This window comes from Ananas comosus, linkage group 7 (assembly GCF_001540865.1).
Source record: "Ananas comosus cultivar F153 linkage group 7, ASM154086v1, whole genome shotgun sequence".
In the NCBI taxonomy this organism is placed as follows: domain Eukaryota; kingdom Viridiplantae; phylum Streptophyta; class Magnoliopsida; order Poales; family Bromeliaceae; genus Ananas; species Ananas comosus.
Window position 1 is genome coordinate 6,271,596 of NC_033627.1, and position 23,062 is coordinate 6,294,657.

The 23,062-nt window shown below is 34.8% G+C and overlaps 1 protein-coding gene across 7 annotated transcripts in view; it reads right to left on the minus strand.

Moving 5' to 3' along the window:
• Positions 1-23,062, minus strand: part of LOC109712862 (insulin-degrading enzyme-like 1, peroxisomal) — a 107,471-nt gene that overhangs the window by 58,038 nt on the left and 26,371 nt on the right. For 4 of the 7 annotated variants that reach the window (XR_002216988.1, XM_020236649.1, XM_020236653.1 and 1 more), the window contains 10 exons: positions 18,700-18,822; positions 18,504-18,616; positions 15,848-16,010; positions 13,622-13,714; positions 13,387-13,505; positions 12,031-12,162; positions 8,295-8,398; positions 6,347-6,449; positions 6,111-6,206; positions 5,829-6,018 (listed from right to left, as the gene is read on the minus strand). Coding sequence is in view for 6 of the 7 variants with exons in the window: in XM_020236649.1 (XP_020092238.1) it covers positions 5,829-6,018; positions 6,111-6,206; positions 6,347-6,449; positions 8,295-8,398; positions 12,031-12,162; positions 13,387-13,505; positions 13,622-13,714; positions 15,848-16,010; positions 18,504-18,616; positions 18,700-18,822 (1,236 nt within the window). In the remaining variant the exon portion in view is untranslated. The remainder of the gene's footprint in view (positions 1-5,828; positions 6,019-6,110; positions 6,207-6,346; positions 6,450-8,294; positions 8,399-12,030; positions 12,163-13,386; positions 13,506-13,621; positions 13,715-15,847; positions 16,011-18,503; positions 18,617-18,699; positions 18,823-23,062) is intronic. The other 3 variants (XM_020236651.1, XM_020236650.1, XM_020236652.1) reach the window with 3 other exon arrangements.

Genomic DNA, 23,062 nt, shown 5'->3' on the forward strand with positions numbered 1-23,062 from the left:
ATGCCGCTATAGGATTCCATGCCATAAGACCCAGTCCTCATGCTACCCTAGTCTAGGTGTTCAACTCATAAGTACACTACTAAGAAGCATGCAAGGAAAAGAAAATATACATTTATTAATCCTATAATGCAACATGATCAACATATATGTAACTTAGACATAAAAAAAAAACCCGGATGTTCCGGAACGACACCCCCCACCTTTCGTGTATACGGAGGTTCAAGAAAGGTGCGTCGACGTCCTTTACGACGAAGCCTCGGTCTTCTTGTCCAAAGCGATGCTCAACCGGCCTTATTTTGCCGATAGCTCTTGACCCGCTCGACGAATCGAATTTCCGACTTCGCCCCCGCGTTTAGGCACCTACTAATTTGGTTTACAAGGCCTCAAATGAAATCAATCCCATACTTTACCAAAAACCCTATTTTGGTGCCCTAGGGTTAGCATCAAGCTAAACCCATCTCAAAACCCTAGATTCTAGCTCCAATCCTTCCATTCATGGTGCTAGGGATCCATTTGATCCCATCCAAAGAGCTAAAACCCAAAAACCCTAAATTTCACAAGCTAGGGTTAGAAGCTTACCTCTAGGTTAGCTTAAAAGAGAGAGGAGGAAGAGGGAGAGGTCCAAAAGCTTCTTCTCCTTGATCTCCTTCTTCTTCTCCTTCCTTTTCTTCCTTCTTTTCCTTCTCTTCTTCTTCTTCTTCTTCTTCTTTCCCTTCTAGAGAGAGAGAGAGCAAGAGAGTGTGAGGGAGAGAGAGAGTGAACTGAGAGAGAGTGAGAGGGAGAGAGGGACTAATAAGCCCTCTAATGTAACAATATCCAGCTGGCCCCCTCAACTTTTCACTCTGTGCACTGCCCTTACTGGGCGTTCTGCACGCGGAGGGACCGGTCTCCCCGACTTGGGACCGGTCCCCGAGAGCTTCAGCTCGGGTCACGCGTTCGGGTACCGGTCTCTCCCAGAGAGACCGGTCCTCGGGAGACCGGTTCCTCCCCAAGAGACCGGTTCCCGAGAACTGGAATCTCAGGACTTAGCCAATTTTTTGCTTTCCTCGCTGGGATCGCATTCGGGAACCGGTCCCTCCCTGCCAGGGACCGGTTGCCTCAAGCAACCCCGCGACATCAGCTGATGAGACCGGTCCCTCCCTGCCAGGGACCGGTCCCCGAGAGCAATTTTGCTCCAGTGCGAGTTTTGCACTATTTGCTCTCGTGGACTCATTTCCAATGTACCTTTGGTGATTCTAACATCTTTGGCTTTTCCAAAGCTTACCAACACGACCCTTGGTCGGTTTTACATAAAGTCTAACTCTCGTATTTCGAGAATTCACTTCCTCACAATGTTAAATAACATATGCATGTTGAACTTGATGTCTATGTAGCGACATAACGAGTGGCATGTAAATAATGTAGATAACATGACGAGTGGCATGAGACCTAGTGTAGGTGAAACACTTAACATAGGTCGTGATATGTGACATGAGAAACGCTTATGACATAGCGAACTTAGGGAATAGATGAGTTTCCCTAGTTATGACATGTGGCCTGAGAATGTAGTGTAGTTGAGACACTATGGCATTGAACATAGGGATAGGTGAATTCCCGAGTGTTTGTTAACCCTAGTGACAGGGTATCTTCAGTGGGCGAGGATTGGATCATACTCACGTAGTCTGTTTTGAGCTTGTGGTGGTCGCTCCACACAAGCAGTGCACTCCGGAGTTGTCACACGAGCAGGGTAGCTCTTCAATAGGTGGGACACGAGCGGGGTAGCTCCTCCCCTATGGGATTTGAGATCTGAGTCAGGGCGTAACCTTCGGATTAGCCAGTGAGATTGGGTGACAAGCATAGGATACTGGGTGGATTTGGCATCCCAGTTGAGTGGATTTAAGGCTGAGGTGTAAGTGAGATGTCTTTTGCCTCGAGCCTGACTTTGCGCGGTATTCTGCGGATGATTAACTCAAGACCGAGTAGGGTGGATAGTATTGTAAAGGTAGATAAAACCTTATGAACATAATTGTCAATGACAGGAATCTAAGATTGAGGAAACCTTAGAAGTCAATTGGATGAGCTATGGATAGCGGAATAATAGTAGAATTGGGTGATCTACTTAATTGATTGCATTGCATGGTTGCATGATTGCATATAGCATGTTGTGAGGTATAAACATAATAACTGTTAGTTGCATAAATTTATATATATATATCTATAGATATTTGTTGGACTAACATGTTGCAGTGCCTCTTTCGGACCTGGTGGGTCGAGCTTTTTCCTTGGGTGGCCGTCCCCACTGGGAACTATGGACAATAGTTCTCACCCCCGTGCTGTTTTTGGGAGTACAGGTTCACACGTGAGCGGCGCGGCGGCGCGAGGAGAGAGCGTAGCTCCGTAGATAGCGCCCTACCACCGAGACCAAAGATAGCAGTACCCCGAAGTGGTCTAGCTAAGGGGTTGTAAAAAGTAAAGAAAACAATGTTGTAATAATGATGATTGTGATTTGGAAGTTGAATGTAAATCGAAAATGTAATATGTTAAGATACAAATGAGTTGAATGCTTATAATAGCTTAGTTGTTTTATATTTTTGATACTTCCTTATGCAATCTATACTTGATTTCTGTTCCTGGTTGGAACATCGTGAATTGTATTGATTGCGATGCCTAGGACGTACAGGGGAGACTGTCCGTTCGGCGATCTGTCGGCATGTCCGAACCCGACCAAGTAGGCGGGGGCTCGGGGCGTGACAATAGATCTACTAATTTTTTAAAAAAATAAAATTAAAAATTAATTTTAAAAATTAATTTTTGTATTTTATAAAAGAAAGACTGTAATATGGCCAATAGAAAAAAAAAAAAAAAAAAAAAAAAAAAAAATGCTTGCATTTTAAAAATTCTAACCTTTAAAAATTTCTATTCTGTATCAGATATAGTTGTACTTTACATATGAAAAAGCTTACAAGTATAGTAATTGATGAGTGCAGTAAGGTATACATAGCAAATATTCATAATTATTTGATTAAATCTTTCAAAATAAATTATAAGAGTTCATTGAAATTGAAAAAAAAACTGAAATAAGTCTGTACTAAAGCGTGCCAGTAGGAGGTCATGCTTATCCATCGGCACGCAAGTGTGCCGAAGCCGTACCGTGCCAGGCAGACAGTGGCATGCCCCCGTGCCACGACACTTTAAACCTTAGTACCAACCGTGTTGTATAGTGCCAGTATAATATCGGCACGATACAGCCCCCATACCAATGGCACAACTCAAAACCCTCTATTCTTGAAATTAGTAAGTATTTTTCTCAATAAAGTTCAAATGATTTGATAAAAATAAATAATAAATAATTGGCATATTTTGTTGCTAAAAAAATTAAATATTTCATGCTATTACATGTCGGCACCGGGCACACATTTTTTGTGACCGGCACTCATCGGCATGCCTCGACACGTACCATTCCAGCAAGTTCCAGGCACGACCCAGTGCCACGGTACTTAAATCCTTGCTTTCGAGCATTTTTAAGCCTTCATTTTAAACTTTTCTTTGAAAATTTAATCCTATACGTGTTACAATACCTTTCTGAATAATACAGGCCATAGAATTCTTCCTTTTAATTGATCATTGAGATTCCTCAACTTATTTTTTTCAAAGTCTTTTTTTCGATGAGATTGACAATTTAGCAGCTAATTTAGACTAGTGCTATTACTCTTTCGAGCCTATAGAATTATGTTGTTAGGTGTTACTTTTAAACACCATATTTCTTATGAAGTAATTAGTCTTATATTAAGATGAATAGGATGTCTTTTTAGAAACTCAATCGGAACCTAGCAAACTATGGTTATTTTCGTGTTTTGCGCTTGTAATGATATTTTGTTCGTACATTAGGTTATGTTGATTAATTTGATACCCGATGTTTCACCGATCGATACTCGGATTAATTAGAGGTATCTAACTTAACGCCTATTAGTTTATTTTTGGTAAAATTGTAGTAATATGTTATGAAAACAAAAATTCTCGTGTAGATTTTTCGAAAATGGGTTAAGCATACTTACATAAACTACAAATCGTTGAAAGATTTCTAAAAGGTTGTGCTCTAATTGCTATGCAATTTTAGAAAATGTGTACCTTCTATAGTGTGCTTATTTGGCAAAAATTTAGCATTAGGTAATTGCTCTCTTTTATATATTAACTGGGTAAATAATCTCAGAATGTAATGTCTCTTGGTATTTGCAATAATTATGTTGGCCATGTCGATATGAATTTTGTGATAGAAGCTAGCTTCGATTTTGTGATACACCACCGAGTGCAAATTTTGTGTTGCACTATTAAGTGCAATTTCGGGTGCAATTTTGTGATACGCCTTTGGGTGCTATCTAGATTTATCTCCGGGCACTATTTAGATTCATCTCCAAAAGCATCTCCGAGTGCTTTTGCTTTGTTCGTGCCTTCGGTGTCTCTAATGTGTGTTTAGAGCCTTTGCTAACAGGTCACTAATTACTGAAGACTTTCGTTTTAAGTTCCAGCTTTGGAATAAGAATGCTTTCATTTAAATTTCGTTCTTTCTTGTTCTTTTGTTAGATATACTTATTATAAAGCTCAAAATTCTAAAATGAGATTTCTGAATTTTGCTAAACTCAATCGTCATGACATTTTTGTAACAAAGTTATAACTGAATAATTGGAAAATATTTTGGTTGCATGCTTAATCCAACTAATGTAGTATATGGTTACTTACTCAGGTATGGAGTCTAATCAATTTATGGGGGATGGATAGAGTGAATACTAGATGCTGAGGTTCTTTTATTTCAGAACTATTGTTAAATAAATTATATAGTTTAGTTAGTTTAAATTTAACTTATGACTGACATCGAATATTTTTTCTTGGTTAGAATTATTACGAAATTCTGTGAACTTATTGATTATTTGTAGAACTTACAACTATAGATTTACTTTTGTGCAAATCAAGTTAGCATTTGATTTAAATTCGTGATAGATTATTTTTGCTCGATAAATGCATGTTTTTGTTGCCTTATATGTTTGTGCTTGAATAATTACATATATGCGGTGTCTGACGTCTGTTATGTCTCGAATTTGGGGCGTGACAAGTCTATCTATTTTTTTGGCAACTCCATCAAATTTAATGGTTTTACTCACTTTTTAGAGAGTAAAACTGAAAGACTTAACAACTTATAGCTAACAGGGCTTTTAAATTTACAAAAAATTTTCAACTTAGCAAGAATAACTCAAATCAAAAAAATTATATGCTAAAGGGATGTCAATCAAGAAAGTTGAAGTTAAGGGATTTATTTCAATGTCCCATAGTTGAGTCAGTTTTACCTGGTTAACTTAGTGCTTGACTTTTAACGGTTGTGAAAGCCACTGTTAAGGGCGTCTTTTCAGCTATTAAAGACTGCGAAGAACTGGTTTCTTAATAGAATGAGTGACTGATGGCAAATGATTTGTTCCGTTACAAAAAGAATGTTGTGTTTATTATTACTGGGAATAAGACAATCATGCTACAATTCCAAAATATGAAAAATTAAAATGGACAACTAGGATAAATTGTTATTGCTACACACTTTTTGTAGAAGCATATAGTTTGCAATTTCTTCGTCTGATTGGAATGAAATAGTTATTATCGAACCAAATTGCTCGAGAAAAGTCTTAATACTTTGGGGCATGCTTCATGGAAATCATAGCTCCAATAATTGTTAATAGTTGATAAAGGTACTTCAGGTAGAAAATAAATGGACATAAGAGTAAAAGAGCCAAACAATAGACATATAGTTAAAAATACATAAACAGTGTAAATATTGTCAAGCGAATCAAAGGTATGATATGACTTACCATATTCATTCAAATAATCCATCAATAACCTTGTGAATACATCGGTAAGAACCGTAGCTTCGGGTGAGTAGTTTGAGTGAGGACAGTTAAAATCAATTCGAATGTAAGCTTTGGGTGTGAAGAACATAGTGTCAGGTTTGTACCACAATCTGGAAAACGATGATTTCCTTAACATATATGGAACTTTAACCTGTTTAATAAACCCAAAATGTTGAATCATTGGAAAGAAGTTTATACTAAAGAATTGACTAGCTAAAGCAAAAGGTACAAGAAAGAATTTACCTTTTCTTGCACAGTTTTAAGCACAAGATCATTTGGAATGAATATATTAGGTTTTGGAAGACTTAAATTTTCTTTAGGAGCCTTTTCTACCCATTGCTGCAAATCATCACATTTAATATATAAGCAACAGATATACACCGTATTACCAGTTAGATCTTAAAAATCAGAAAGGCATTAATATGAGAGAGAAAAAATGTCAACTTTTCGTGTTGTAATAGAACAATTTGATGGCAAACCTGGATCGTGGAAGCGGTGATCTTTTCGACAGAATATGGTGTACCATACCAAGGCTCAATACAATCTGTATACCCTTGAAACTTCTTAGATTCCCAGAAAATTCTGAAAGAAGAATCCATTTTATAGCATAAAGCAAGTAATAATTTCATCTAGACAAAAGAATACCAAAAAGTCAGTCTCAAGAATAAGAAGTTTCAAAGCTACAAATACATGAGCACCTAAGTAATAAATGATAATAAGCATCAACTAAACATACAAAACATGATTTCTGCACCAGCTAACCCTACCAAGGATGGTTAACAATGATAAATCAAGCTGAAAGACATAAAAGTACTATTATACTGTTCATCATTCATCTACATAGAGCAAACTCAACTAGTAATGTTCCTCATAATAACTAAACAACAATAACAAAGCCAAGCAATTAAATCCTTCGAAGGGAATTCCATCTTGAACCGGAAAGCAGGGTATAGGGAAGCTCTCCTCTGCGAATGAATCCCTTGACTTTATAGTTTATACCTCTCCTCCCCCACCAATCTGATTCCCCACTTGTGTGTTCAGCTTTCGTTGATCCTACCCACCTTTCTTTCTTTTTTATATAACCTAGCTTTGATCGGATTGAGCTAGGACAAAGGTAGAGCTAATCCATCAAAAGTTTTGACTTTCAATCTAACTGCAACTGTCTCGTCTTCGATAGAATGAATAGTACAGAGATCTTGAAAGTTGTGGTCTCTAGCAAAGTAAGATCCTGCGCCTAAGAATCAGAAAGTTCTCTATGATTATGAGATCACGCAAGGGCCTGGAGGATAATCCCCTTCCACCAGCTCTAATCACTCAACAGTCTGAAAATTTGGATGAAAAGACTATTTCGTCCTTTTTCCAAAAGCAAGAATTCCTCTATGATCATCATATCCTCTGCCCCATCCTTCTCCCCCTCCACCACTACTACCACCACCTCCTCCCCATCCTCTCAGTTGTCAAAATTTTGGGTGAGGTTAGGTAAAGAAAGAACAAAAAGGGGAAAGAAAGAGATTTGGGAAGCAGATGAAGGGCATTGTTGGTACTTCCGTATTTTATCAAACATTTACTCATATAATTTCCAACGGAATACTAATGGACGACTAACAAAAGAGTGCAAAGTGCTAAGCGCTAACACCATAAAATTCAAGGGGATTATTAGTAGGTTTTAATTACTGAGGGGAGCAAAGTGTTAAATCATTATAGTGGTGTAATACCCATATTCCTGAAGTTGGACTATTTTTGCATTATTAAAACTTGGTTCAATTCTCTTTCTCTTAGTTCTTTCGTAAAATATTTAAGACTCAAAATTTTGAAACGAGATTTGTAAAATTTTCTAAACTCCACCATCGTTATTATATTTTCAATATGAAAATTTATATCTAATTACTTAGAAAATTTTTTTAATTTGCATGTTTAATATGACTAATGTGGTGTATGGTTGCTTACCCAGATAGTGAGTCTGATTAGCTTGTGGTCGATTAGGATGAGCGAACGTTAGAAGTAAATTGCACTCTTAGGCTCCTATCCTATTTATATAAATATAGCAGACTATTGAATTTACAATGAACATTTACTTATTGTATTTTGAAATTTTGTAGGTTTTGAGAAGAAGATAATTAGTGGAATAAGTTCAAAATTAGGGATTTTGAATTTTTGTCAACAATTTAAATTTGATATCATTTGTTTTGCAACCTTGCATATTTGTCAGTAATTAATTGCAGATATGCAGCATCTGTTTTGTGTTGGGGCATGACAAGTGGTTTCTACAATTTAGCTCAAAGAAAAGGATATTTACATGTAAAAAGCAATGAGGTTTAGAAAGCCACAATAATATCCTATTTTCGGTATAAAAATTAATCGTATTTTATTTGTATGGCCTATGGCAAACTCTAGTAGGATATAAAACAACACGTCAAATAAGTTTACCTAATATTCTCTGGACTTAACTCATCTAGTGTCTTCTGAATTGTGCTTGGAGCAAATTTTGATGGCAGTGATGATGCCACCAACCAATCTTCTGGTGGGAAAATCTGAAATATACATCGTGAAATATCAGCTTTAAAAATGGCAAACTAATATATGAAGCAACATGATGATCTAATAGACATTTCAATCAATTTGTAAGAACAACAAAAACAATACAGATCACTGCATTTGACAAAGCAACAAGTCCTATAAGGCATGCTTCAAAAGAGTATGAAATCTTATGTAGTTAATGAGCACTTTATCACAAAACAGTTGATAGAAAAGAAAACATGAAAAGCAACTTAACTAAAGAAAATAGTGCAATAAGTGTTGCAGAACTAAGATCACCCATAAGAACATACTAGATGGGCAAGAATTAGAACTAAGATCACCCATAAGACATAGGCTTACATACAGTAAATGAACAACATAGTTGAAGATAATGAATAGTTTAAGATAATCATAAAAATAAAAAACACCTAATTCACTATAGTTTACAATGACCATACTAGATGGGCAAGAATTAGATCACCCAAGTGGGGTTGAATTAATATCAAACAGCAAGCAGATTCAGATACAGATCACAGAAGTCAACCAGACCAAAACTAATTATTCTCGTATGTACACTTGGGTAGGTACCAACTACCAAATAAGTGATCTGATTAGTATCTTATATGCATCTGCCTCTATTATTGCTCCTGCCACCATCAATTGCATGCTAGAAAAGGCAATTAACAAGTATTAAAAAAGAAACATAAAAAATCAATAAGAAGCATTGACCAAAAGAAAGAAGCTATACAGAGAAGCATGAAATTTGTGTTTAGGCCTATTCAAAGGGAAATTCAAGAAGACAATAATAGCAGAATTTACTGATATAAAAGTAACTAAAAACTTGAAAGTAAATCAGAAGTAGCTACAAACTTGGACATTAATCAGAAGTAGTAAGTGAAATAGTACGTAAGCAAGAAAAGTTCATTTATTCAAGAAGACAATATAATAGCAGAATGTACTGATATAGAAGTAACTAAAAACTTGAAACTAAATCAGAAGTAGCTACACACTTGGATATTAATCAGAAGTAGTAAGTGAAGTAGTATGTAAGCAAGAAAAGTTCATTTTTTTGTTTGCTTAACAATAAAAAATACATAATTTACAATTCAAAGAAATTGACAGATAATACAAAATGCTTGTATGAGAACAAAATGACTCAATAGGCATAAAACAAGTGATTAGCTTATTTACTAGCCGTTGTGCATTTCCCCAAATGAGAAGTCAATATCACTTGCTCTGCAAGGACAAGTTATCCCTTAATTGTTTAACAAGTCAGAGTTCCGTAGGATGGGTTTGTGCAAGAGGTTAACACTAGAAAAATTTTATATTAATTACTCAATGTATTTATTAAATGTCCTCCAATCAATTCATTACATTTTCCTAATAGAAACAGCAACAGCAAAAAAGCTTTGTCTGGACACTTTCTTGTCAACAGCATCATGCAACACATTGGTTAATCACTTTTAAGACACACCATATGACTGATTTGTACAAACACAATTTCTATCCTGAAATCTTCATAGTAGCCTTGATTTATCCAACTCGGTAGGAGGTCAGGATGTTCTTGCAAGCAAGATCTTTCGATGTGAAACAGATTGTTTAGGTTTTAGGAAAGATGCAAGTTTACTTGTTACTTGGTTTGTACGGAGTTAACTTGGATTTAAGGTTCAATTTGGGGCTTCCACCTTAATAATTGGTTTGAGTATATTTCAATCCTTAGGGGGTGTTTGCCCTAGCTTGTAAAAAGCGCTTTTGGGCTGAAAAATGATTTTCGGCTCAATAGAACATTTGGCAACTCACTTTTAAAATCTGATTTTGCTTTTTAGAATCAGAAAACTGATTTTGAAAGCCCAAAATCAGAAGCAGAAAAAAGCTTCTTCTTAAAAACTGATTCTGATTTTGGATTTAAACTTCAAGTTTTTATTTTTATTTTCATTTCAATATTTAAATTTAAATTTAATTTTAATTTTTAAATTTCATATTCATTTTTTAATTTTTAAATTTTAACTCTTAAATTTTAAATTTTGAAAAATAGATTTCAAATTTTAAAATTTAAATTTTAATTTCAAATCTCAGATCTCAGATCTCAGATCTCAGATCTCAGATTTTAAAATTTTAAAATTTAAATTTCAAATTTCAAATTTCAAATTTCAAATTTCAAATTTCAAATTTCAAATTTCAAATTTCAAATTTCAAATTTCAAATTTCAAATTTCAAATTTCAAATTTCAAATTTCAAATTTCAAATTTCAAATTTCAAATTTCAAATTTCAAATTTCAAATTTCAAATTTCAAATTTCAAATTTCAAATTTCAAATTTCAAATTTCAAATTTCAAATTTCAAATTTCAAATTTCAAATTTCAAATTTCAAATTTCAAATTTCAAATTTCAAATTTCAAATTTCAAATTTCAAATTTCAAATTTCAAATTTCAAATTTCAAATTTCAAATTTCAAATTTCAAATTTCAAATTTCAAATTTCAAATTTCAAATTTCAAATTTCAAATTTCAAATTTCAAATTTCAAATTTCAAATTTCAAATTTCAAATTTCAAATTTCAAATTTCAAATTTCAAATTTCAAATTTCAAATTTCAAATTTCAAATTTCAAATTTCAAATTTCAAATTTCAAATTTCAAATTTCAAATTTCAAATTTCAAATTTCAAATTTCAAATTTCANTTAAATTTCATAATTTTTAAATTTTTAATTATTTTTTAAATTAAAATATCAAATTTTAAATTTTGTACAATTTTGAAATTTAAAAATTTTAATTTTAATTCAAATTTAAATTTAGATTTTAAATTATTTTAAAATAAAATTTAACAAAAATATTAATTTATGCAAACATCAGAAAAATTTGCCAAACAGCTTTTCAAAATCACTTTAGAAAAATCACTTTTATCTAAACTCCGCCAAACGCTTTACAGCTTTTAACCAAAATCACTTCTCCTAACCAAAATCACTTTTTCAGAAATCACTTTTTCAGAAGCTAGGCCAAACAGGCCCTTAGTCATTAAGGGCATGGGATTCGCGCCGCTAACTCGATGGTCAAGCACAAGTCGCACTCTTGCCCAGGACAGATGTAACCTATCCTATCTCGGCTAAAAAAACCAAAAGGGAATGAAGAGCACTAAAATTCCGTAATATCTTATAAACTAATGATTTGAGTCATGACATGAATTTCCATACTAGATTAGTTTATCAGTTACTTTTACTGTGTCTTTAAGGAAATGCACAACAAATTTCGAGAAAAGGCATAAATTAAATGATCATAAATTTAAGCATTGGAAGACAACACATACGATAAACAAATATTATCAAGTGGATAAGACTGTCTAGTGGTTTAACCTAGTGATCGAGACACTTACGATGGTTTTTAATAATATAGCACAAAATATTGTAATTCTCACTCTATAAGAGAAATCAAGCAGGGAGAAGATCAAATGGGATAATATCTACTGATTTGAAAGTAAAAGCAATTTAGGAGGCCACTACAAATTACCTATGAGAAGTCTTAAACTACATGAATCTTATGCAATTTTGATATTCTATTGATCCAAAACCCCAGTATGAAAACACCCAAGAACAAAAGGAATTTGTACAACAGCACAACATAAACAAAAATCCAGCAGGCTATTAAGCATACCTGCATGTTTGAAGCAACACTAACAGTATAGTAAATGGGAGGGCTTTTGTCGCGATAATGGAAGTCTGTCTCACATATAGACGCAAGCTTCACAGACAAGTAATAAGTTAATAGTTTGTTCATACCAAAGTCCTACAAACAGATAACAAGTGAAAGGTTAAACTGCAAATTAGTCACCAGTAGGTCAAAAAACAAAGAAATACATGCTCTTCAGATTTGATTATAACTGGTAATGCAAGCATCTTTATCCAATAACAATGTCAAGATGAAATAGCACTGAATTAATCTAATACACTCAGTAGTTGCAGATTTACCAGCACAAGGCTAACTTGCCTATCCGGTGTGGCAATAAATGCAAAAGAAAATGCAAGTTATAGGGTTTCTTTTGTCCCCCCTCAATTTGGTCACCCCAAAGGCTGGTGTAGACCACCCCAATTTCCATGCAACCAATATGGGCCACAAAGTCCCATTCGCAAACAGCATAGACAATTTTCCTGCACAGGTCACTCAGGTTCTACAACTATTCAAAAATCAATTTTCGCAAGCCATCAATTGCCCTTTGAGTTTCTGCAGTCCTACTGATAGATGATGTACTACTTGACTATCACTTTCTGGCAGTACAAACCAATAATCTACAGTGCATCGGGAGATGCATAGAAAATTTAATGCAGAAAAAGGGTCAGACGTGAGTGGAAAGGATAAATTTGATACCAACAGGAATTGGGAGTAAAAAAATGTCTATTCTAGTAATAAGAACATTGTAGTGAAGATAAGAGAACACTTTACTATAACACATATACACGCATACATACATATATATGATTAATGCAAGAATATCATGTCAAAAATCTCACTTCAGTAGGAACTAGTCAAAATAAGAAAAATTAAGGTGGAAAATAGAGAATCATAAGGGGACAACAAAAGCACAACAACAAAGTTGACAAAGGCTCCACGAAAGAAATGACAAACTCTACAAGTTGCTATTAATGTGAAACCAATCATCTGGAAAGCATTACAAGTTACCCAGGTAAAAGCAAAACCAGACAAGTGAGGTTTACCATGTATGATAACTCTAGCTAGCCAGATCAGATGTTATCTTAATATAAACAATTTAGGCCCATGCAGCTATAAAGCAACTAATAAGATTAACTCTGGTATGTATGAGAATGGAGGAAGGAAAAATGATAATGATTACCTTAGCTGTATTCAGTTTCGAGGCACAAATTAGAAAATCACAGAAAGACAACAGTTAACAAGTTTTGAAGATTCAACTTCATATTTTAACATGATTGATATTACTACAAACTAAAAAGGAAAGTGTCCTAACCAGAACACACATAGAACTGTCATAATCACCTCAATAATGCAGAAGAGAAAATTACTGGCTACCTCATCAAATATCCACTTTGAAACTCCAGATTTATGTAAGAGGCAAATATATTTGAACAACAAGCCAATAACATCTTCAACGTGATCTGTCATCCATTAAAAACGCCCATTATTTAACTTGCAGATCACAAAAGCAATCAAATATTAAAATACCCCGTAGAAAATGCAGATTTTATACTTGAACAGCTCAGAAAGAACTAACCATGGCCCGCATCAGTTAGTTCTATAACTACAGAGAAAAAGGAAAACTCAAAACTCCAATCCCCTTCCCCAGCTTGCAAACTCACCGCCCATCCTGCAATGATCAGGATTTATCCACATGATGCAAAAATAGCAACCAAAATAATAATGGAGTTATCACAGGACAAAATGAAACGGCCACACTTATATCACAATGGAACTAGGAATTTTTCAGTATAAGGCATTATATAGACATACTGACTGACATCTGTGGAGCTATCAAAGCAAAGAATCTAAAAGAGAATGGTTTTATAGGTTAATTGATGAAAACACAAACACCAGCACTTCATATAGAGCACAACATAAAAAACTATATCCTACGTAATTATTTAAAATTACAACAAACAAAAGAATGATCAATTCAATAAGTTAAAGCAAGCTCCTTATTTTTGCTGCCTATATTGCAGCATGCAAAAACATGTTTGTGAAATGCAGGCCAAAACCTATCAACAGTTGCTAGTATAAAACATGGTCACAGCAATATTAGACCTTGCACGTCAATACCCTGACAGGCCCCAGTTGGAAAATGATGATTACTGAATACATATCAGATTAACTATGTAGCATTAGCAACACAGTCTGGAGCATTTGACCTAACCGAGCAAAGAGTATTCTATTGAAAGTGCTCATATTATTAGACTAGCTAAGGCATTATGTAGGATACAAGAGCCAATTCTGAGGATTTCTCATGTGTAGTCACTTGATTTTGCAAACCATGTGTTACTCTCGGTCTTGTCAGGAAGTAGAATACCACAGAAGGTGGCGATGCTATGGTTGACTTCTGCTGTAGAATTTCACTCTGAATCTGAAGTGGAAAGAGACTAGGACATGTTCTAGGCAACAATAGCAAGAGTTGACACTGGAGGGAAGTTTGCCAAAGCAAAATAGCACCATGTTGAGAAATGTTGGGACGTTTAGAGCCCATTACGGACTGAGTTTCTCATTAAAAAGCACATTCAGCTCATGATTATGGCGCATGAAGTCGTCCATAGTTCCGGGTAGGAGGGTTCTGCCCACCGGGCAATGGTTAATTTCCATATAAACAGAAGAAAATCAAACAAGCATCACATGAGATGCATTTGTTCCGCCACAGGCTTAGCTTAAGCACAGTTCAGCCAACACACTTTCAAATGAAGACTAAGTGGGTTTATAAAACTTATCAATATTAGTAACCGGGCTTATGCATACTAGACCATGTTCGTAGGCCCTTTCCGAATTAAAAATAAAACCTGCTGGTACAAGTAGCCTACATGGATCACGCCTACTACCATAGGGAAATGCTCAAGCATAAGTCACTCAGATTACCAATCGAGTTCAGTGTATATCATAGTACTTTCTCAACATCTTCAAATGAGAATGGTGTTAGGCAATCACAGATCATGCCATGGAGAAGGTTCCATACAACCCAAAATAAAGGACTTTTTTTGCATTTAGCGGCCTTAAAACCAGTTGTGAAACGGCCCATGCAAAATTATAATTGCAGGAATGACCCTCCCCTTGTCCAAGTGAACACCACACTTGACAGGGGAGGGCCGGCTGTAACGTGTAAGTTGAACACAGTAATTCATATACTGTGTTCTAAAACACGGTAATACCCTGTCCTCTTTAACTTAGCCACTCTAAGAAAAACATTAGAAGGACGACCATGACTTAGTAAAGTGAACATGGTAATCCAATTGTTGTGTTCTAGAACACAATAAATGAATTACCATATTCAACTTAAAATTCCCAGCTGGCCCTTCCTGTCCAGCGTGGCGCTCGCATGGACACGGAGAGGGCCATTCCGGCAACGCTCACATGGACACGGAGAGGGTCATTCCTGCAATTATGATTTCGCGGAGGTCATTTATGAAAAAAGAAATTTTGAGAGGGCTAAATGCAAAAAAAGTCCCAAAATAAAGTCTAAAATTCTTATGGTTCAAGAACAAGGACTCTAAAGAAAAGTAACTAGCACCACTAAGCCTTCAAGGTGTTTCATTCAAAAGTTCTTTCTGCTACATACATTTCCAAACAAGACATAATAGAACTGATAATAAAAATAAAACAAGTACAGCCACGATTAAATGCAGCCAAAGATCTGTGCCAGCAAAACAAAAAAGAGGAAAAGTGTGTAACGCGCTGAATGTCAGATCTAGAAAAGACAGAAATTGCTAAAATAATGACTACAAACAACTAAAACTGAATTTACCTAACTGTTTCAAGATGTAAAAAAGTGACCCTTCTCCTTCATGCCCAATAAGATGACCAAGGTACCTGCAAGGACACTCCTTGTAGTTGTGAATGCTAGGGGTGATTGGCCATATAATTCTGAGTGTATGACCTTGCTTGATTGGAACTGCTCTAACAAGGATCTGCAATAATCAATCAATAAAATTCTAGTGTCTATACTAATCATTGCTCATTTGGTGAGAAGATATGTCAAATTCTCTTGAAAATTAGTACAATTAACAAATCACCTCCCAAACTTTAAAACTTTAAATTAACCTACATAAATATTGGAATTGTTTAAACCTCACGCCAATTCCGAAAAAGAAGATATGTCAAATTCTCTTGAACATTAGTACAATTAACAAATCACCTCCCAAACTTTAAAAATTTAAATTAACCTACATAAATATTGGAATTGTTTAAACCTCACGCCAATTCCGAAATTCTGATAATTTTTCATAACAATGAATCACCATGGAAGTCAAATCACTCGAATATCCCTAAAGTTATCAAATTATTCAATAGAAGAGGCGCATTTGAGTCTGAAAACTTGGAACTCTAGAGCAGACCAAGGATTTTCTTCATTTGCTTTCTTCACTATCTAATTTTGAAGATATTTGTTGGAGGATTTTTTTTCCCTTTTCATTGTTACTGAGAGAGAGAGAGAGAGAGAGAGAGAGAGAGAGAGAGAGAGTCCTTTCAGATGGTAAAATAGGAAACCCAAAACCCCAACCACTTTCGGCTGTGAAACTTGCAACAACCAAACAATTTGTTAACCAGGCCACTTTGATGGCTACCCAAAGCAATCATGCAATCGATTGAATCACATAGATAGCTCTCGTACCTTCCAGTAAAACAGATGAATTATAAATTTCAAAAATAGAGAGTAGTATTGCAAATAGAACCATTCAACTCCCATAACTGACGCAGTTCCCCAGCCGAGACCCTAGAGGAACTTCACCGTATTCGAAAGATGCTCTCAAATCATTTCAATTTCTCATTTGAAAACTACGATCTTTGGCTCTAGAACTGAATCATTCGCTTGTATCCGAGAAGTACTAATCAAAGATTTAAGTGTCGTGGCATGGAGTCGTGCCGGAAACTTGCCGGCACGGTACGGCTAGGGGTGTCAACGAGCCGAACACGAGCTGGCTCGTTAAAATATAGAGCCGAAAAACTTAACTCGTGTTCGGCTCGTTTATTAACGAGCCAAATACGAGCCAAACACGAGCTGGCTCACTAACAATAACTTAAAAGGATCAGAAAGGATATATATAGAAAATAAATTTATGAGATTGTACCCATCAAGTTTTGATCTAATAGTTGAAACTTTACATATACACGGGCATTTTTATAATTGAGTTGGGCTTTATATTTAGGTTGGACTAAAAATTAAATAATAAAAATTTATATTATATATATATAATTATGTATTTATTTATATAACTATATAAATATAAAATATATGTGTTCGAGCTGTTATCAAGCCGAACACGAGCGAGCTAACCCCAGCTCGTGTTCGGCACATTTATTAAACGAGCTGAAAAATTTAGCTCGTATTCGACTCGTTTACTAAACGAGCGAGTCGATCTCGAGCTTATTTCGAACCGAACACGAGCTGACTCGTGAACAGCGAGCTGGATTGCCACCCCTAGGTACAGCATGGTGCGTATCGAGCCGTGCCGGTGCATGTCAATGACAAAAAATATATGCGTACCGACACGTAATGGCATGAAATACTTATTTTCTTTAGCAACAAAATATGTCAATTATTTATTATGTATTTTTATCAAATCTTTTGAACTTTTTTGAAAAAATTACTTACTAATTTCAAGAATAGAGGGTTTTGAATTGTGCCATCGGCACGGGAGCTGTATCGTGCCGATATCTTGCTAGCCTGATACGGCATGGTGGATACGACACGGTGGATACAACCCGTACCGATGGGCACTTTAATCCTTGGTAGTAATAAAAAATAAAATTGATCTAAATGAATCATCATTTGTTTTATAATCCCTTCTCCCAGAATTAGAGGCTATTTTGCAAAGTTCCTAACAGAGAGTTGTCTTGCACCCCTAGGTATCTTGGTTTAGGCCTTTAAAAGATAATTGTACTTACTAGGGTAAAAAAATTAACACAAAAAAGTACTCCCCTTCTACTTTCCTTCTAGATGCCAAGCAAAAAAAGTATTCAATCCTTGAATTTTGTCCTAATTGATTATTTCTACATTAGATTTTGCGCTAATACAATTAAATGGGAAAATTACAAGAGAGTAAGACGGGCCTAGGACATTAATGCAACAGATATTCAAGGTGATCTTTCACACTTGGATGTAGCCAACAGAGATACTTCAGGAGACAACGTAGCTCCGCCCCTTATTTGAGTCATTCAGATCTCATTTGATAAAAGATGTTAAAGAAAATTAACAGAACTTAGGCGAACTGGTTAAATGAAACATTATCAAGTTCATGCAAGTTATTTTAATTTTTTAAATCTCAGGTGGCATTCTGGACCTTGCAGATGTTCAACAGAGCAAGCATATTCTCTTGTTTCTTTCTTCAGATCACGAATACTATCATACCAGTGTTTGTGCCTAGGCCTTGCAGAATAATTTATAATAAGACTAGCCGATATACCTGGAGATGTTCATTTGAACAAGGCTGACCAAGAAAGCTGATTTGGTTCCGTTCAATATTTCGGATATCCTGGAACTTGCTCTCGATCAGGCTTTGAAGACTATCAAGGCTCTCTAAGAATTCAATCAACATTGACAACAACAGATGAGTACATAAAAGCAGCTATTTTACCAATTAAGAAATAATCAATGATCACCTCTTCCATATACAACAAGGTGCATTAAGTTAGCTGAATAGTTTTCTTCGTAAAATTTGATCAGTTCAATCCTCGTGTCCAATCCTTTTGCCTTTGGCTTGACCTCCAGTGTATCCCAATTTCCTGCTCATTACGAAATATACATCAAGTCATAAGAAACGTATCCTGCCGTTGTGGACTGGATTCCATCGTTAAACACTACCATTAAGCGAACAACCATACTAATAATAAATAATAAAATAAAGGAACAATTACACTTTCAATTAGTTATCATATGGATACAAAATAACCTCATAGATACAGTGATAGCCTTATTTCACAAAATGGTAGACACTAGAAACATAAATAGGCATCTACGCGTCACGGATGCTGGGTTTCGGCCCGCGCTTCCGCGTACGACGTGCGTCCGAGACGTACATGGCATGGATGCGTGTGCGACACGCTTCCATGCCATGTCCTGCAATTCCGAAAAGGTAACTAATTAAGGAACTAATCAATTCCGATGGGAAAATAATATGATGCTGCCATGTCATAAATAAATTAATAAAAAAATATATAGTTTGAAAAAAAAAAAGCATCGTATAATTTTGGAAAATATATAATTAAAAAAACTATTTAGTCCTACTTATAAAAAAATTATCTATCTCATCTTTGATCTCTGTTGAGTTTCTATTCAACAAAGCCTCTAACGTTTAAAGGTGTTCTCTTTCTCTATCTCTTTTTTGCATTAGTATTATAATTTTTTGAATTAGAATTTTATTTTTACATTAAGATTATTTTTAAATTAGGTTATAGTTTTTATTTTTTATTTTTATTTTTTTTACATTTGCGTTATAATTAAGATTAACTATTATTTTTTAAATGTCTTCATTTTTTTTTCTCAATGTTGTAGGATTATGGCATCAAGTAATGAGAATTTGATAAATCCTATGGATCAAAGTCAAACAGATAAACCTTTATGGGAGTATGTTAGTAAACTTGATAGGGTGAAAGGAGGGGAAAATTGTTCATTCAAATGTAACTTTTGTAATATGATTTTTACAGGATCATATTCAAGAGTTAGAGCTCACTTGTCAAAAATTTCCGGTCAAGGAATTAAAGGATGTACAAAAGTAACCCCACAATGTCTTAACGAATTAAAAAAAGAAAATGAGAAATTAGAACTTAGAGCAAAAAATACAAAATCGAAATCCATACCGTTACGACCATTTTCCAGTCAAAAAGAATCATCAAGTGGTAGTAATACTACTTCACTAGATAGTTTTCCTTCAAAGAAAAGAAAAGGCAATGGGGGCACGCCTTTGGAAAAAGCATTTAATTTACAAGCTCGCAAATAATTACATAGTGAAATAGCTAGAATATTCTACACCGACGGATTGTCATTTAATCTAGCTAAAAACCCTCATTATGTTAGTTCTTACACATATGCGGCCAATCATATGATTAGTGGTTATGTTATTCCTGATGTTAATATGCTAAGAACTACTTTACTTCAGAAGGAAATAGCACATTAGAATTAGTTAAAGAAACATGGAGCGAGAAAGATATAAGCATTGTTTGTGATGGTTGAAGCGATCCTCAAAGAAAACCGTTAATTAATTTCATGGTGGTGACTGGTGACGGAGGATGGTCCTATGCAAGGTATCAAGTGCCGCCCCGTGCCGTACGGCACAGGGCGTGCCGTACCGTACCCCCAAGAAGGGGGCACAGTACAGGGAGGGTATCGCACCCCTTGAGTCGCGCGGCACGACGCTTGTGCGTGCCGCAGGCATGTACCGGCGTACCGCCTCTTTTTTTTTCTTGTTTGGCTTTTTGGCTTTTCTTTTTTTCTTTTGTTCTCTGGGGTACCGAACCCCCCCCCCCCCTGGGCCACCTATATTGTCCTTTTTTTTCACTTTGTTAACTTCTTTTCAATTTTTTTTTTGCTTTTTGGCTGATGCTTTTTTTTTGTTTTCTTGTTTTTTGATATTTTTCATACACTTTTTCTCCCGTGCCTGCTACTTCTCATCCCTCTTCTTTCTTCCATCGCTTAAAAGGGAAGCAAAATATCGCAAATCACAGATTTACTTGTTAGGTAAGTCAAAAAAATGTATAATTTAACTTCTTCTTATTCATCAAAACAATGTATAATTTCTGCTTCCACCACAGACATCCATTTTTTCTTCACAAAATATTTTGTTAAAATTTGTCGCACTCCAAAACTTTCGGTGAATCAAGGGAATAAAAATCGATCTCCTAAACAAATTTTGATCAGATATTTGTAAAAAGAACAAATGAGAAAAAAAATATGGATGTAATTGCGGTCCTATTCTGGTTGTTCTAGTCATTATATGCTTTCTCATCGAATCAATATATAGATCTTTAAAAGTTTTTAGAAAAAATAAAATTTTTCATTATTTTATCTGTTGTAATTTTTTAATTTGTAAAAAAAAAAAAAAAGAAAAAGAATTTTCAAAGTTAATAGATATGATTTTTTTTTCATCATGTCGTTCTCTTTCTTATTATTTTGGAATAAATTTTATTTTATTTTTCTGTATTTCAATAATTGTAAATCATCTTTCTTTCCTTCTTTCTTTCCTTACAAAAAGTTTACATGCATGTTAATTGATAAGTATAAATAAATTTTATTTTATTTTTCTGTATTTCAATAATTTTAAAATAATTTCTATTCTACATCAGGTATAGTTGTACTTTACTTACAAAAAGTTTACATGCATGTTAATTGATAAGTATAATAAGGTATACATAGTAAATATTCATAATTATTTATTTAAATCTTTCAAATAACATTATAAGAACTTATTGGAACCAAAAAAAAATTAAAATAAATCCGTGCCAAAGCGTGCCAGTAGGAGGTCATTCGTATCTATCGGCACACAAACGTGCCACGTGTTGATACACAAGCATGCCTGTGCCGTACCGTGCCAGGGACAGAACGGCACGCCCCCGTGCTACGGCACTTTAAACCTTGGAACTCCTATGTTCTTAAAGACAGTTAACAATGAAGGTGTGGAGAAAGACATATTATATCACTTTTAATTAAAGAGGTACTTTTGCAGGTTGGGCCATCGAAAATAATCCAAATTATACCTGACAATGCGCTCATGTATGTAGGGCAGCAGGAAGAATTATAGAGCAACAATTTCCTCATATATTTTGGACTCCATTTGTTGTACACACTTTAAATCTTGCTTTAAAGAATATATGTGCTACTAAGAATACGGAGAATAATTCTACTACATATGAGGAGTGCAAATGGATTATGGAGATTTGTGATGATGCTATGGTTGTAAAAGTATTTATCATAAAGCACTCCATGCGATTGTCTATGTTTAATAAGTTTGTACCTTTGAAATTACTTGCAATTGCTTCTACTCATTTTGCTTCTTTTGTGGTAATGCTTACAAGATTTAAACTTATAAAACGAGGTCGTCAATCCATGGTAATTAGTGATGAATGGTTATCATACAAAGAGGATAGTATTGAAAAAGCACTTTTTTTGAAGGATAAGATACTTGATATATGGTAGGACAAAATTGACTACATCCTTTTCTTTACTGACTCTATTTATGATGTATTAAGAGGAGATACAGATAAACATTGTCTGCATTTAATTTATAAAATGTGGGATTCAATGATAGAGAGGTGAAGACGGCAATACATCGACATGAAAGAAAGCAAGAAGATGAGGAGTCATGATTTTACTCTATTGTTTATGGTATTCTCGTTGATCGATAGACAAAAAGTTGTACTCCTTTTCATTGTTTGGCATATTCTTTGAATCCAAGGTATGACTATGTCTAACTTTATTTATATATTATCATTAATTTTTGCGAGCAAATTTTAATAGTAATCTTAAATTTGCATGTATTACAATTATGAATGACTTAAGGAAAATAAAAAACGAATACCTCCGCATAAAGATATTGAACTTGTAGAGGAGACGAATAATTGTTTGAAAAGATATTTTCTCAATGCAGAAAAAAGAAGATTGACTAATCTTGAATATGCTACATTTTCCAGTAGTATGGGTCCTTTTGCAAAAAGTGACTTTGTGATATACTAGACCTTAGCAAATAGGTAAGGTTGCAGTATGAATTTTTAGTGAGCATTTTTCTACCGTGCTTGACTGAGTTGGGAACGTTTTGGCGCGAAATAGACGCAAAAACAAACTCAAAAACTCAAGATTTAGCTTGTGAGGGACTAAAGTTGAAATGCTTGATTTTTGAGGGACCTATTGACATTTTTGCTATTAATTTGTAGTGTATACATAGGCTCCTAAGGTTCCACGCTTATCCACTCCATTCCTCCACCTTGAAGATTTAAGATAAAGAGAGAGAAAGAGAGAGAGAGAGAGAGATTG